We start from the raw sequence: 17,097 nt of genomic DNA, 5'->3' as shown, positions 1-17,097 counted from the left end.
CATAGCCAGGCAAATAAAAATTCAGGTGTATTTCTGGAGAAGCCTGAGGACAAAACCATTATCAGCCTTCAACCTGCTCAGCTAATTGGAACATTTGGAAATCAGCCTGTTAAAAAAAAAAAAAAGCCATTGGAAAGCCTCGCTATCTCTGCATCCCATTCATGGACCTTTTACAAATCTTGTGCAGCGCAGGCAAACACTGATAGCATCACCTTGTCTCCAACGTCTGCACCACAAGTCTGACCACCATCAAGTTTGATGGGGAAAAAACAAATAGTTTTAAGGTTTGAGGAGCTTCAGCCATCTTCTCCTCAATCAGGACTCAAGCCACCTGGAGGCCCAACTTTAGGACCCACCCAGAATGAATCCTGTTAGTTTTATTTCCAGTTGTGATGGGTCAGTGTGGGCCTGTGAGCTGAAAACCTTTGGCACATCAGTTTGCCCCTCCACCTAACCCAGGCTCCCTTGAAAGGTGAGGGCTGGAGTCAATGACCACCTTCAGCTCTGGCTCATCTCCATACAGCCTCTTCTGCCAGGTCAAGGCTGCTCTCCTCCCCACCATCTCCACCACCCACGAGTGTCCCAGAAACTCTGTCATGTGGATCAAGAGCACCCGAGAACATTTTCTACCAAACATCAAAAAAATGCTCATTAGACAACATACAAAACCAAACTGGTCTGTACCAGAGCATCTCCAGCATTCCTGGGAGTGAAAGGTGACAGCAGACCAGAGCTGGGCTCACCAGAGGCTGTCCATGCCATTAGTGACTATTTATTCAAAACATCCCCCACCCACAAGAAGTCAGGATTTCAAGTAAGAACTAATTCCCTTTCTTTCAGGCTGTAATGCCACATAAGGAATGAATATGCCCAAACAGGCAGCATTTTTTCAAAAATATTTCAGTGAAAGCAAACCAAACTAAACTACCCTGAACTGCACCATTAAACAGCACACATCAACACTGGTATTTTTTTTCTCTCAGAATTCAAACTTCATTAAATGGCCCTTAAAGTTTCCCAAAGGCCAAGGGAAAGGGAAAATGAGGAAGAGGTATCTTGCAACTGAACAGCAATCTGTTACTTTAATCAAGTACTACCTGTTAACTGGAAGTTGATTACAGCCCTGGGATAAAGCATGGAAGTGATGAAGGGGTGAGAAGATACACGTTACAGCCCTCGTGAAATGGGGGGCTTGCAGTTTAGGGCTAGGGTCTAGGTAAAACCTAGCAATCATGTAACCAAGGAATTGAATAGCTTATAGAAATTAATGGGAAACTGAGGTTACCAGGCATGTAACAATAGGGTATTGAATAAGGGAAATGAAGTATAGAGAAATAGAAACTGAAACAGCCTAAAAACCAGATAAAACCGACTCTGTGACTTGGAGAAGTTCCAGGAGTATGTGCCAAAAGAAGGTTATGGGAGTTCAGCACAATGAAGACTACTTACTTCATCTTCGAGACCCTGGCCCACGACCACCACGAGGCACTGCGCAGGCACGACTGGGAGGAGAAGAAGGTGGAGCACATGCAAAGGACTTCTTGGAAAAGGACCACCTTTTCGGGGAAAGGTTATGAATATGTAGAGGCACTTAATGAACAGGCAATATGTTACTGTATAAAATCAAAGGAAATTGCTGTTTTAAGTGCGCACATCTGCAGAGGAGTGATCCCCCGTGCACCCGCGCGTGCAATAAACATACCTACTTTACAACCTTAAAGATTGTGGAGTCTTCTTTCCGCGAGTCACTCGGTGTGGTAAAAAGTCCTATGAATGGTTCAGAAGAGAGAGTGGCTGTGAGTTGCCTTCTCAGCCAGTGCTCATGATGAAGATCTCACCAGCAGTCACGCAGGTATCAAGGCCACCTCTTCATCAAGAAGCAAACCCTGCCCTAGCCCTCTTCCCTCCGCTGGGCAGCACATCCTGTCCTGCCAAAGCCATCGCCACCTTCCACATGGGAACGGTGCAGCAGGACGAGCCCCACCACCATGCTCCATCAGACACCACCAGCCTCAATGCTTGACTCAGCTCCGGCTCTTGGCCAGATCAAATGACAAAGCAGCTTTTCCCCTCTGCATTTGCACAGATGGTACCCAGAGCACAAAAATTATTTTTTCCTCTTTGCTTTTCCTCCTGCTTGCCTCACAAGCCTTAAAGTCCTGTCATCTAAACAGGTACAAGAGCTTATATAGATGGAGAAAGATACACACAGTCACCACAGGACCTCGGGGAGAGATATATTCCCTAACTGAGCCCTGAAGGTTTTAATTTTTATGGTAAGTGATCAAAAGATGTTAACGAGTCGCCAAGATGCAGTTTGTCCTGGAGCTGGTGTCTTTTATTGGGCCATCTGGGCTTTACTGCTATGCAAACAACATTACAGAAGACTGTTATTAACAACATTATAATCATTAACAAAATGCCACGGATTTCAGGTGTCGTCTCACCTCCTGCTGCACAGCCCAGACTTTCTGAAGGTTAGGCTGGGATTCAGAGGACAACCTGCCCAGAACTCATTAGCAGGGAGAGCACGGTGCTTTTAGGTGCCCAGCATCCAGTCCTGCCACATGCAAGGGCTGCAGTCGCACCTCTGATTTCCTTTTTTCTGCTTGGAAATTACCTCGGGCAGCAGCTGACAGCCCTGCTGCTGGGGTCAAACTCCACCTTCCTCTACCATGGGACAAAGAATAATTAACACCTTTGTTCACAGGTACACAAGAACATACCATCTTGTAAAGTCTGCCCTGTTTCTCTGCAAGAAGTGAAACCATGACTTGCTTGCACCCTAGCAGAAGATGGTACGTAGGGGATGTGCATCAAGTTGCCAAAAAATAAAAAAGCAACCACCCAAAGAAGTGAATTTCTGTTACAGTATAAATAGGGATGTTTGTTACCTAGACAATATGTTTGATGGAGTAAATGAAAATCAACCATCATCTCCACTAGCTGTTTCCTCACTCATTGTCTTTTTTCTGTTGGGACATTCAATTTGTTGAGTATCAGTCACTTTCCTGGTTTCAGCTTCTTTTGGTGAGAAGCTGTGAAGAGACAATACTTGTAGCAGCAACCGTGACCCTGGAGAGGACATCTCCACCTCAGCTCATCCCACCTCATTTTAGGCACCAAACTGGGAGATATGAGTTAGTGACAGATCCCGTAAGCATCTGAGGTAGGAACAGGGGAAGGCAGGAAGACAGCTTGCACCAATGTGGAAGGAAAAGCATTTTGGTCTGTAAATGCCAATAATTTACAGTGTTGAATCCCAGTATGCCCAAGGAAGAGGAAAGATCTAAGAAGCAGTCCAAACCCCCACTAAATATTGGCTAACGCAGAGTTCACCTTGTGAATCCCATCTTGGAGGCACCCACTGCCCATCTCCTAGTCCAGCTGCACTTCAACCCTGAGTTTGGTTCAAAGTCCAGCTCTCCAAAGCACCACCAGGAAACCAGGGAGCAGAACAACACTTTACAGAAAACCATCCATCTGCAGTGTTTGCACACACAGCCCCTGCTAAAGTCACAACAAAATGCTGCATAAATTCTTACTACAGTGCACTAATCCTGGACAGTTTGACCCAAGATGCACATATGAAAAACACACAGAGGAGAAAAAAAAATTAATCTTACTTTGTCTAGATAAGTGCCTCACTTTGCCACACAGAGGGAGCCAGGAGCCTCAGCTGATAGGGACTGGCACGGCTCCACTGCTTTCCAGTGAAGTCAAGCCAATGTAAAGACAGCTGCAGACTGGGTCCAAAATATAAAGCCACAACTAAAGTTCTTTTAAATTATTGAAGATATTGAAGCCACTTATGACTGATTTTACAGCCCTCTCTGCATTCAAAGCATCATCCTCCACCCTTCAAGCAGGATTATTTTCCTTTACAATTGGACTTTGACTCAACAGCAAATTTAATTAACTGACCTAATGGACTAGAGCTGCAGATAGGGGGAAAAAAAAAAGAAATAAAAAACAACTCCCGCAAAACAGACAACAAAGAACCACCACTGCAGCCAAAAACAAACCCCAAATAAAACCAAAAAACCTAGAGAAAAAAAAAGTGGCTTATGCTCCTGCTTTGTAGAGATGTAAAATAATAAAAAGATCCTCACATTGTGAGGTACAGCTTCTCCATGCTGGCAACCATTCGCTCTTTATTGCCTTTTAACAGAATCCCAAAGCCCTTTACAAGCTTTTAATCTGCACGATACCCTGACATGCCAAGAAGGCAGCTATATGGGGAGTACCACTATCCCCACCCCAGACCTTCAGCCAAGCTGCATGCTCATACTCATTTTATTAAAAACCTCATAGATGCACACAAGAAACTGGTGCTGCGCTCCCTGTTGGGGACAGCTTCCACCAACATCTGGAGCACCTCCATCAGAGACGAACACTGAACGTGGCTCAGCATCTTCACCAACACTGCGTCCCTGAGTCACCTCACTCCTGTGACACTGCAGAAGATCATACACAACAACATGACCAACACCTTCAGCTCCAGCTATGTATTGCCAACACAAACCATGCATCTCAAACACAGTTCCAACCAGAACAAAAGCGGCAAGCCCAACAATGCCCAGAGCAATGCCGTACCTCACCCTTCAGTCTGAGAGCAGCCACAAGAACCTGGCCCTGCTGCTCCTCCAAAAACATCTGAATGCACTTTCCCAGCTTCGGAGCTGCTGGTGACATTTCTGGCCTGGGATTATTTATTGCAATGTTCAAAGCAAGCAACATGTCACTTAGAAAGTGAAGCACCACTTAAAAGGCACGACACTGAAATCTGACTGCATTGCATGCAATTATAAATCGGTTAACTTCCCAGTGACTTATTTGAGAATACATCCATTTCCACAGAAAAAAATAACCAGACATGCAATCATTAATGCTAACTTCATCAGCCACGGCGAGGGGCGGTGTATTTCCCTCACCCTTCTGACCGCACAGGGCTGCTACTCTGTTTGCCCTTTCTTCTTCTATTAGAAAAAGGAGAAAACAAATAAGAGTATTTCACACCTGTCACAAGATCTCCTGATGGAAGCTTCCAAGAACAAATTAATCATTGCACATGCAAGGTACAGTCAGGATGACACATGCAAAGCAGTGATTAATTATAGACTTTTTGCTGAGGAAATTTCTGAGTATGAAGGGCAAAATTTAAATTGCTGATCAGCATCACTTTTGGTATAACATGTTTGGAAACTAACTAATGGGTTGGAATTATGTTCCTTACACCAGCTTTGACACCTGTATCTGCCATCTAAGTAATAAAATTAAAAAATAATTCAAAATATACTCTTTCAGATGCAGATTCCTTTCTCTTCATCAAAAGATGGCGAGTAATGGGTGGAAAGTTGCTCAGTTTGTGAAGCACAGGAGCCCCATGTGGCTGAAGAGCATGGGTCTTGCTGCCCAGTCCCAACCCCTCTGCTCCTCCAGAGGGCAAGAAGATCTGATCCTGCTCCTGCCGGTGCCCTGAACTCCACACCACATAAGGTCTGGGCAGAGCCATGGCACAAAAGGGAAACCCATCACTTCCTAAGGGTCCCTGCAGCCCTGCCCATGACCTCCACGCTATGGAGCGGCAGCAAAGGTCACCGGCCACAGTGGTGTCTGCACCAGAAGGTTTTCTGCAAGGTCCATGGCCTCAGTCAAGCCCCATCAGTGCTGCCCAGTTTGCAGGCAAGAGCGTGGCCAGGGACACATCCCTGTGCTTTGCTGCTATGCCCCCGCAGCGCACCCCATTGCCAATTGCTACTGAATGCTTTCATGCCTAAAATAGGAGATTCAGAAATCATTTTAAAATAAAAATTCCTATTGTGGCCAAACACTTCCACTGAGTCCCAGACCTTTAAAAAAAAATAAAAATGGCAACAACAAACCTGCTTACAGAACAGGCGAGGTCAGCGCCAAACACCTACAGCTGCATAGCCTCACCAGCAAATTATGTCAAGTACCACAAGTTATCTTTGCAGTGTTTGGGCTCTGGGATCATGCGATGCTTCCCTCTCATTCTTCTAATTTTTCATTTTATACCCAAGTTGGGCATAATGCCATAATGAAAATTTAAAAATGCAATTAACACCCCCTTCTCCTCTGCATAAAAGCATCCCCAGTGGCATCAATTAAGCACAGGACCAAGGAGGTACGCTCCCAGCCCGCTCCAGCTGTCAGGTGGCAATGCTGGGAACAGCTCCTGCAGAGGACAGAGTACTAATTAAGCTTCCCTGGAGTCTCTGGAGACGCTCACCCCTTGCAGGGTGGTTACTGGGACAGGCACTGTCCCGCACAGGCTCATCCGTGCACCCACAACTGCTGCTTTGTTCACCTTGACAGCAAATACAACTGCACTGAGTCGGTAATGCCACTGCCTTTACCTGTGAAGACCAGGCTGGCATTCTCCAGCTCTTCCTGGGGAACCTTGAAGCTGAAGGACTCGTTGTAGAAGGGATCTATCGTCCCCCGCATGCAGGAAGTCTTTTTGGTTTTTGTTAATTTTAATCCATGAACAAGCTGAATTTTCACAAAGGGATCTGACAAAAAAAACACAAAAGACAGGCTCTGCATTACAGGCACCATGAGTCAGTGCTTCAGGTTGTGAAGGCTGGGCGCTGTGGGATGGACCATGCTGGAAAATGGCATCTGGAAATGACTGGTACTTGTACCACCGCACTGCTCCCAGGGATTTGCAGCAGATACAAAAGTCAGGCATCTGGATTAAAAATGCTTTCTGCCAAAACCACAATGACAGCCTTGGCAGAGGCCAAGCACCCTGCTCTTCCTGGGAAATGCCAATTTTCTGGCTGGGGCAAGGAGCATGGAAAAAGCACCTGGGAACATATGTGTGTCTCTGAGCCAGCATGCTCAGAAATGGCAGGAAGCAAAGCGTGGACACTGGAAAAACTTCACACGGAGCATTTAGATATCGTAAAGGAAACCACTGCAACATTAACACTTGGGCAGCATGCAGCATCTGCAAAACACAGCACAGCAAGGGAGAGAACACAACATGGGGGTAAATTAGGGCTCCTGGTTCCTCACCACACCCTGGTTCAGAGATTTTTACTTTAAATATGGCAAAGGTATTTACAGTCTCCATTTTATCTCAGGGTATGCATTCCAAATATTTTTGTTACTGTTGACTGTATATACAAAATGAATATCCAGAGCCCTGTATTAATAGGGACTGAGCATCCAAATCCTCCTGGGTCCCTCACAAATTGCAGTCTCACCACTGACCTGTTTTAAAAGCACATATAAGCTGTGCATGAGTAATGTGAGAAACGCACTGCCCTTTACCTGAACCTTGGCTCATGTCTGTCTGAAGAAGCTGTTTGGCTCTAATGATGTCCACGTTCAGTCTACCCGCACTGGGTAGGTAGTTTAGCGACAACAGCAGCTCTCCCAGCTCCACTTCATTCTGCAGAGAAAAGGGAACGTGGAAATTCAGAACAGAGCTTCGAGGGGAGGAGCAGTAAGAGAAATTAAATAAATCCCTTTGTCTGAGGGCCTGAAAAGTAAATTTTAGTCACACACTTTAAACTCCAACCAGGAATCTGGTGGTACCTTGTGCTGAGCAGAAACAAGAAAGAACACTATATCCCCAGGTGAAGACCATCTCTTAATCACTGATCTTTCACCAGCCTTTCAGCAGTTGATGCACAGAGGACCTTTAAGGAGGGATGAATCCTAGGTCAGTGGTTTCTACCTGCTCCATTTCAAACTGTTCCAGGTGGTTCTGTTCTTTCCAACCTCCTCTCCTCATTGATGTACAAAACACGGGCCCATTGGAGAAGACATCCTCTTCCCTTCCCAGCCCCTAATGACCACACCAGTGACTGGAAATGTTCAGGCACTGACTTGGGCATGAGATCGTGATCACAGCCCTGGATAACAAGAGGCAGGTCAGATGAGACATACCCATGGCATCTGGCTCCAATCAACCCAGAGGCCACGGCACAGCTTAAATGTGCCCTTGGTGTTCATCAGGCTGTACCACAGCTATAGCTGCACATGAATACAGCTGGTCACTCACTATTTCTTTTTCTTTTACTTAATGTTTAAAACTGGTAAATAAATAAATAAAAGAGCTGGAGAACTGACATCACTGCTCCTCAGACATGACAGCTTAAAATAACCTCTCCCACTTAGCATGACCTGGCTCCGAGACGCTGCTATTCTCAGATGCAAAACACAACAATGAAACAGCTCTGGAGACTGAAGACGCAGCAGCCAGCCTGGGCAGGGCATCGGTCCATCCACCTTGTCTCTGGTCCACGCAGGAGCGCAGAGCTAGGTCTTCATCCCAAACAGTTCAAAACAAAGCCTAGGGAACTGTCACAGCCCATTCCCAGAAGGAAAAGATGCTGCTGTGGTACTGCAATCATAACAAAAGGCTTAAATATCTTTAATGATGCCCCAAATATTAGATTACAGAAACAAGAGACTAAAGGACAGGGTAGACAACAAAGAAAAAAGCTTTGAGACACAGTCACAGCCTGAATTGACCCGGAGAACCAGGTTCATCAGCAGATGGGCCAGCACACGTGGTACCCATCCCCTGCAAAGCTGCCAACAGCTCTGGAGAAACTGAGGCTGGGGCTGCTGCCAAATTCAACCAGTTCACGGCTATTCGGCTGCAAACAGAAAAGCACCATTTCCACTGATTGCAAAACAACCAGAGGCTCTGACCAATCCCAAGAAGGCACTGGGGAGAAAGCCCTGTCCCTCGGCCAGGAGCAGCACAGCAGCTCCTGCCTGGCCAGCCGGCAGCACCAAACAACTCCTGCTAATGGTGGGCCACTCAGCTCCTCGCCTCAAGAGCCAAGTGCTACAACTGACGTCAGGTAATGGTATTAAAAGCTTTCCCTGAGGCATTTTGTCTCCTCTCCTGTTTCTGTTGACTACTCCCAGCAAAGGCAGTGGGATGTGCGTGGCATGCAGGAGCAGGTGGCAAGCTGAAGAAGTCCTGCACCGCAGATGCTATAAAATACAATTCAGTTTAATTCAATATCCTTTTTTTTTTTATTATTTCTACAGAAAATACAGCAATAGGCTGCCTGATTTTGTATCAAAGGTCTCTGCATTTTAGGAGCTGGCAAAGCAACCTCTCTGCGTTTTACTCCTGCGTGATTACACAGTATGCACACATTCACTACTCACATTTGCACGTTTTCTCCTGTTGCTATTACTATTTCCCATTTACCATTAACCTTTGTCAACTCCCACACCACAGTTCTGTTCAATATAAGATATTTTAAATGCTTTCCATCAGAAAGCCATTCGCCAACACAAACCTGACCCAACACTCACCTGAATCAACACTCACAGCTGTTGTGAGGTCAAGCCATACCTACATACACAGTTGTGCCCAATGGTTGCACAACGTAGGGATCTAAGAGAGTCTCACATTCAAGGTGATTTAAACATCATCCATCTAATTTAAACTATTACCTTTGGTTTGACTTCCCCCAAAACTGCTCCTCTCAGATCTGTGGCTGGAACAGCCTCAAGGCAACATTTATCATCAAGAACAGTGGGTGACTTCTAAATCAATTACCAGGACAGTAACAAAGCATCACAGTGCCCACAACACCCCCCACAGAAGTACCTCCACCTGAGGTACCCCTCAGGCCCAGCTGATTTTCTATAATCTAACAACCTTTTTTAACATATCCAGTCCTACTTCCATTTGCATTCACTGCTGCACCAGGTTTCATGCAGGCTTTAATTCCTAGAAATTCAGGTAGTTTTGGACAGCACAAATTAGGAAACTAATGAGTGATGTTATTACCTGCTGAGATGAGACAATCAAACAGCCCTGGCTGCAAACACCAAACTTCTGGCCCAGTCAACAGACAGGCTGGCACTGGGCAGGGATACAGGACCTTTCAAGTCACCTCAAGCTTAGTGTGCTGAAAATCCACATTAAGATGGGGTAATTACTTCTGAATTTGTCCATTGGTGGAACCTGCTGACCTTACCCAAGACCTGCAGGAAATTAAGGGGCTTCCCTGGGTCAGGGAGGAGCAGGGTAGCTCAGCAGGGGAAGGCAGGTCTCCACACTTCCAACACATTTACATTTATGCTTCATTTTCAAAAAAGTGCCCCACGTTGTACACTGACATCATCAGACTGAGCACATAACACCCACTGAGGCACAGGCAGGAGAACCAGGCATCAATCCCCACCTGAACCCTCCCAGCACTGTGTCCATAACCCCTGCAGAGGTTACTGAAGGAGCCGCCATAACATAACCACCATGCTGCTGCCTAACCTGCAAGCCTTCAAGAGGTAAAGGTAAAGCTAAATCCTCAATTTTCCATAGGACCTAACCTAACAGGGATATGGGCACCTCTAGAGAAATCTTTTTTACTATCTGGGCTTAAATTTGTATAAGATGAGATATAAAATGCTCTACTGTGTCAGTGTGATCAACTGAAGTCAGAAGACAGACTACCACCAGCTTTAATGAGTCTCATATCAAGCCTAATTTCCCAAATCTCAATACCACCTTCTGTCCCTTTTCAAGCATGCCCAGGTTTTTGTTAATTATCTTAAAGGAAGGACCATACAACCCAACCCACGGGGGCCGTGGGAGGATGCTGTGTTCAAACCCAGCAGGAAAGCAGCAGCTGTGTTGCGTGCACAGCATCAGCAGTGTTTGCAGCGATAACAAAGTCTTTTGCAGAAAGATGGCCAGACCTCCAATGGCAACCACCCCGCACAAGTGACTCAGACTTTTCAAGGCACTTAACGCGAGCAGTGAACTGCCTCTGATCTCATAAATGCATTATTTCTAGCTTAACCGCAAGGATTTAGGAAACATGCTTCAAATTCTACCACTGTGCCTGAGGGGATGTCAAGCGCTCAAGAAAACAAATCTGTGGCTAGCAGCCACCACACACTCCTCCCCAGCATGTGGCCTTCACCGTGCTGTGCAGTACCACGCTCACGAGCTTTCTCCTGCGCTTTGCTCACCTGTCATCATGAGCAAACAAGCAAAGAATTAACTGGTTGCTGCAAGAAGCCTGATGTACAAGGCATCTCCTGAGGTTTTAGCTCCCTGTGCCTTCCCTGACAAGCTCACGCCATGGTGTACCTTTGCTGATGTGACAGTTTTTCTAATAAGGGATTTCGGTGGCACAATTTGTGTCAGAGATGAAGGTGGGATGCAGACAGAGCTGCAGCTGAACAGACTCACTGGCTCAGCAGGCAAAATGGAGACAACTGGGGAGCACTATGGGGTCCACTGCAAGATGGAAAAACAGGATCCTACTTATAAGGGGCCAGGCAGCTCATGGAGGGATGCAGGTGGCTCATGGAGCCATAGGAGCTGTCCCTGGTGCTCCTCCAGCCCATGAGTCCTCTGAGCTCACAAGCACCTTGGAAACACTTTGTGTTGCCATAACCATTAACCCACATGTCCATCACCTCGTTCATAGGCATCTTTATCAGCAAGGCCATTAAGACATATCTTGCTGGGGGACTGCAGGCAGGAAGTGCAGCTTTTGTTCTGGAGCATCCCCAAACCTGAGTGGTACACGGGCTGAGCGGCGGAGAGGGATGCCTGTGCATGAGAGTTGCCATTGGCACATGGTTCACCACAGGGGAAGGAAGTGCCTGAATTTTACTTTTCCTAGGTCTTTTCATCAGGAAACTAAAATGCTGTTGGTTTTGTCTTGAATGTTTTGCTCACAGAAGGCAGCGTGCAGAGGTGCTTCTGTGCACAGGCATTATTTCAGTTGCCATTATTATGCTGATGACACGCTGATTTGTGCCAAGATCCCAGATGACCCTGGAAAAGCAATTTCCTGTTTGATGAGGTGCTGGAGTGACATGAGTCTAGGATATGTGAGGCTCTCCTGAAGCTCTGATTAACATTTCACTCCTGCCTGTTCCTCTCCGCAGCTGTATTACACAGCCAGTCCTGTGGATTTGCAGCCCTGGGCGCACCCATGATCCAGAACCTTCTGCAGTTACCATTTGGGTTGAACCAGACAAACATAAGATTTTTTCTTTTTTTCTGTTATCTCTGAAACACAAAGAGGATACCTCACAGGAAGGGGAGTTTTTAATTAATGCCATTTGCACATCTTGTTTGGATCAGGGCAATTCTTTCCTCGCAGCTCCCCCTCTGCCTGCTTGCTGCATGTTACTACAATACCAGCACAATTTTGCAGCCAAAACCCTCCCTGCTTCCCGACGGGAACCAGAGCGCATTACATCAGCACAGACATCTATGCAACGCTCCTAATGAAGTTTCAGATTGATTTTCCTCCTCAAGGTTATCTGTGATGGTACCTCCAGGCACATTAGAAAACTGATGGATTAGAAACGTTTGCTCTTTCTGCAGCATCCTGTGACACACGGCAATCATTGCGGGAAGGCTGAGCTACTAAGGACCAGAACCTGAAAAAAAATCCAAAGAAACTTACCAATAGATAAGAACAGTGTTACCTATGTAACAGATGCTGAACAGATTTCTGATGAAAAGTCACAAAATCCCTTCTGAAGTCTAACTGGCTTTGCATCAGTTTGGACAGCCATGAGAAAGCCTCTCCTGTGCAAAGACCTTTGGGAAGAAGACTTCCGATGGAGAGGTCTTGCCCACAACCCCCCCAAACTCCTCCTCTGGGCTCCTCCTCAGCAAAATACACTCCACAGCATCCCCGTCCTCTGCAGAAAGGGCAAGGAGTGAACAGCACAGAGGGGAAAGGGATGAGGTGACCAAGATATCAGCTGAAAGCAGAGGAGACAGATAAGGATAAAGAAGAGAGAATGATCAAGAAGAAAAAATTCTCAGTGCTGGAGCTTTAAAGACTGGAAAAGGGAAAAACCCACTGAAATGGATCTGGGGGAAAAATAAAGACACAGAGTGAAAGAAAGATGGTAGAATGTAATAAGCCAAAATACGACAGCAAACAAGTTAAGAACAAAAAATGTTATCATCATGACTATGATTCTATCATGGCATCCTATCACAGTTCCCACAACTCCAGTGACCTGCAGAGTGGTGGCATCCCTCTCCAGCCAGGCTTTACCCAGGGCACCTCTCCTGTGGGACACGGGAAAATTGCCAGGTTGATATTAACATCCTCTTAAGTGAGCATAGCCTCACATACCCAATACATGTTCATCAGTGATTCTGTACCATTCTTTTAATTAAGGAGCTGCTAAGCTTTTGGACAGCTAAAAAATAAAATAAAAATTACAAAAGGAAGAAAAGGAAAAAACCCTGACAACATTCATTTTCGTATTTAATTTCCCATGACCGTGTCACGAACACGGACCCCCGTTCCACACTGATGTACACAGCCTTGAGTCACCGTTGCGCTCACTCTCTAAGCCAAGTCTCTGCTTGTCCAGCACTTTATGCCTGTACAAGAGATGGGTCCTGGCATTATTTTCAGTAACAGACCATGCTACCAAGCGCAAGGCGACATCCACCTTCCCCAAGGACAGCTCCTTCCCAGGGCTGCAATGGGTAAGCCAAAGAACAAGGGTGCCAAGACTAACCCTGGTACATGCACAACTGGACGCCTCCAAGTCACGTGGCATAATCACCTGCCTGCACGGCAGAATTCAGTGTAGCACCCAAGAGAAATGTTCCGAAACCAGTCATTACCCGAATTTCAAATTCCTTTTTCCTGTTTTCCTTCCCAGCCAAGGCACAGTAAGAACAACAGTGCAGTGCTTGTTGTTGGCTTAGCCCTGAGATGGGAATCAAAAATTGCAGAGAGCTGCCATAGCAAAGTCAGCCCGTTTGTGGAGCACATACCACTTTGAGCGTAAAAAGCTGACAGCTCCTTAAATGACTGTCACTCTAGTGCACTCACAGTACAAAGTTAAAAAGCAAGTCCAATACATAATCCCTCTACTATAAAAATGGCTCAATTTGAGGAGAGGAGGAATTTTTTTAATGCTGTTTTCCCACCAGGACCAGGCAATTTTTTTTTTTCTTTCGTGGAATGATCTCCAAGCTCTCATTACTGCTGGTCCAAAACATTTATTCCTGCCCACTCAAATCTGCCAAAAGAGAAATGAATCATATGTCAATAAAACTCAGGGTCCTGAACATGCATTTCAGAATTGATCTTAATGGCAAAATGTGTGAATCTGAACCCAGCTACAGCAAGGCCTGCCAATTTCATTCATGGTAATCAAGCAAAGCCACACACATTTAAGGGGATATTTAAGGAGCGCAGAGTGTTCCTATGGGGACTGGACTCAAGAGCTACTCTGTGAGCAGCTACTGTGCTTTAGAAACAAATTAATTATCCTGCAAGAATACGCCTCCCAGAACTACCAAGCATAAAGAATTTGGCAATACCTGCACTGACATTTTCTATGAGGAAAAGTCCTTCTGCTTAGTTGCTGGCTCTGATGATCCATTGTACAGCAGCTCTGCCGTGCCTCTGCTTTGGGCTCAGTCCCCCTCAGTGCTCGATGAATGGTCCAAACTATAAAAGCGTTTATGCACAGGTACGGTCTTTTGCCTGTAAGCGTAGCATCAAGTGGTTTATTGCACTGATTCCTCAAGGCTGAGAGGACAGTACGCTGCTCACCCATATTCAGGTTCTCCAATGATCCATTCCTGACATAAGGAATATGGCAATGCTGCACAGCTCACCTTGTTACACCCAAGGTTGTTGCTGTTAGCCAACGAGCAGCTCCATGAGGTGGTAATGAAGATACTCTGCTATTGATGACAGTGGGCCTTCACCCACTGAGGAGCTATACGTCCCACCCATAGGCCTCAGGAGCTTATCCTGGTCCAGCTCGCAGTGCAGTGAACAGAGTTGTTGGTTGCAGAAGCTGGACCATGCCTCAGCCTGGGAGAAACCCACCCATCCCTGCCCACACCACATGCACCAGAAGATTGCTGCCACCCCCTATCTTTTTCAACAGGGCTCACTTGCCTGGCAGTGTCCTGTACTGGGGCAGTGTGCCAGTCTGGGCTTGATGGCCTCAGCCTGATGGTGAGACAAGGACTCAGCACCTGCCTTTATCAGCACGCTCCACACTTCATGGCAATGGCTTCTAGGTGGATATAGCAAGCGCAAAACTGATGTTCATCTTAGCCAATACCTTTTAGGCCACTTTCTCTGCTCTTCCACAAACCTCACCCCATCCTACTCCCACCAGTATGAGGAGAAAACCTTCTCCATAGCTCCTGCCATCTGGATTCACTTTCCTCCATTTCTCCAGCTCATCGTGTTTCTGTCTATAAATGCCAGAAAAAAAAAAAATCACATATTTTGTGTCTTTCATCTTTACACATCACATCTATGACTGCCTATTTTTCTCTCCCTCCTATTACTGGTTTTCCAAGCACCTGCTTCAGCCTTTTCTCCAACACGATCTTTATCACTGGGGGGGTGCTGCTGCCAGCTGCTGCTCTGTGTCAGGGCCCTGGGCAGTCAACTCAGCCTGGAAAATTTGCATCAAATAATAGTCAGAAATGCACTGTCACAGCTTTGCACTGCTCTCCAGAATCCAAGGACACCTTCTGCAAAATAAAACACTATTGCATGTAGATTTTTTTTGTCCCCATCTATCACGATCTCACAACACAAAGTACACGTCAGCAGACTAAGATTCAACCCAACAAGAAACTAATAAAGGGTGTCTGTTCCTCAACTAATCAAGCAAAAAAGTGAGAAGTATAAAAAAAAATAATTGTCAACATGTCAAATCTTCCAAATAGCATTTTAAAAAAAACCTCATAAATTTCTAGCACAAGCATCACTGTTATTGAAAGACATTAAAGTGCAGTTTTTTGAAGTAATAAGCTTTATTGTTTTACTTCTTGCAGGACCTATTTTAAGCCTTTGATCAATGCACTTAATCTCTACTAAGAGAAAATACACCTTATTCAATGAACTTTAAAAATCGTATAACTGAGAAAACATGGGAAGATGGTACCAAACATCCTTCCTGGATGTCCCAATACAAGTATCACTATTCTCTGCAGTCGCAGTCTGCCAGCTAAGGCAAAATGAGCAAGGAAGTATGAAAAGGCCAAAATAAGGCAGTTCACTAATCAAGGTGAAAGGGACTTTTTCCTTAAATGAAGTTTTGCCTTTATCTGCATGCTATCACAGAGAAAAAGGCTGGTAGGGTTAGGCCTGCCCACTCAAAGGGAGTTTTCTCTTCTTCTTCCTTTTACAAATATCAGAAATGCCAATTTCTGCAGAAATAATTTATCTTGAACCCTGGTGAAGCAGACAGCACGGCTGAAAACAGCAGAATCTTTCAAAGAAACTCTGGAGAGGGCAGGAGGAAGGGCTGGCTCCAAGCCTGGCATACAGAGGCAGAGATGATCTTGTCTAATCAAGGTCTGCATTAGCTGTTGAACGAATCTGTGTTACTAATAAAGAGATACATGATACAGGGAAATATTTATCAGGCAAAAGGGGGTGCGGAATGCAGAGCTGCATGGTGTGAATCACAGGAGGATAACGGGATGTAAAGAGGAGAGCTCTGTCCTCAGATACACAATGCAGAGTCCGTGATGAACCACTAATATCAAAAAGAAAAAAAACTGTAAATGAAGATTTTGGGGGAAAGGCTCAGGCAAGGAGGGAAACCCAGCAATATATGTCCTTGTTCATTTTCCTTATGAACCACTTCCTAGCACAGCTGCTCTCTCATTCCCTACTGCCCCTTCACCGAGCAAAGCTGATCCCGCTGCCACAGAGACACATCTTCCATAAAAACATGCTCAGGGACCCCACCTTTCTGACTTGTGCACAACTTTCAAACTTTACCTTCTGCATGAACAATGTTAATTAGTTAACAATTCTGCAACGCTCCTATTACAGCAAATCTAGCCAGCTCTCTTACAATTATCTTGAAGGTCCACAGAAGGTCTGAGCAAGAGCTCAAAGTGCTCTCAGCCCTCCTGCACACAGAGAGGGGGCAAAGCAGAGTCAGACCCAGCGGACTTTGCGTATAAATGCTGCTCAATGGATTTTACTTCCACAAGTGTCTGATCACAAGTTTCCACTCCTAATCAGACTCTCGGACTCACACTGTAAATCAGTGGTCACGTCAATGATTTACTGATCATCTTGTCTAATATTTCTGGCT

The 17,097-nt window shown here is 45.7% G+C and overlaps 1 protein-coding gene across 1 annotated transcript in view; it reads right to left on the bottom strand.

Annotated features, from left to right (window-relative positions):
- Positions 1 to 521: 521 nt before the first annotated feature.
- Positions 522 to 17,097, bottom strand: part of SYT17 (synaptotagmin XVII) — a gene marked incomplete at both ends in the record, with an annotated part of 25,302 nt that continues 8,726 nt past the window's right edge. The window contains 4 exons of the mRNA XM_010178787.1: positions 522 to 626; positions 1,450 to 1,502; positions 6,381 to 6,536; positions 7,303 to 7,423. Of these exons, the coding sequence (XP_010177089.1) occupies positions 522 to 626; positions 1,450 to 1,502; positions 6,381 to 6,536; positions 7,303 to 7,423 (435 nt within the window). The remainder of the gene's footprint in view (positions 627 to 1,449; positions 1,503 to 6,380; positions 6,537 to 7,302; positions 7,424 to 17,097) is intronic.

This window comes from Mesitornis unicolor, unplaced genomic scaffold (assembly GCF_000695765.1).
Source record: "Mesitornis unicolor isolate BGI_N332 unplaced genomic scaffold, ASM69576v1 scaffold33772, whole genome shotgun sequence".
NCBI classification, from domain to species: domain Eukaryota; kingdom Metazoa; phylum Chordata; class Aves; order Mesitornithiformes; family Mesitornithidae; genus Mesitornis; species Mesitornis unicolor.
The sequence above is the reverse complement of the archived record's forward strand: the minus strand, read 5'-3'. Positions and strand labels throughout refer to the sequence as shown.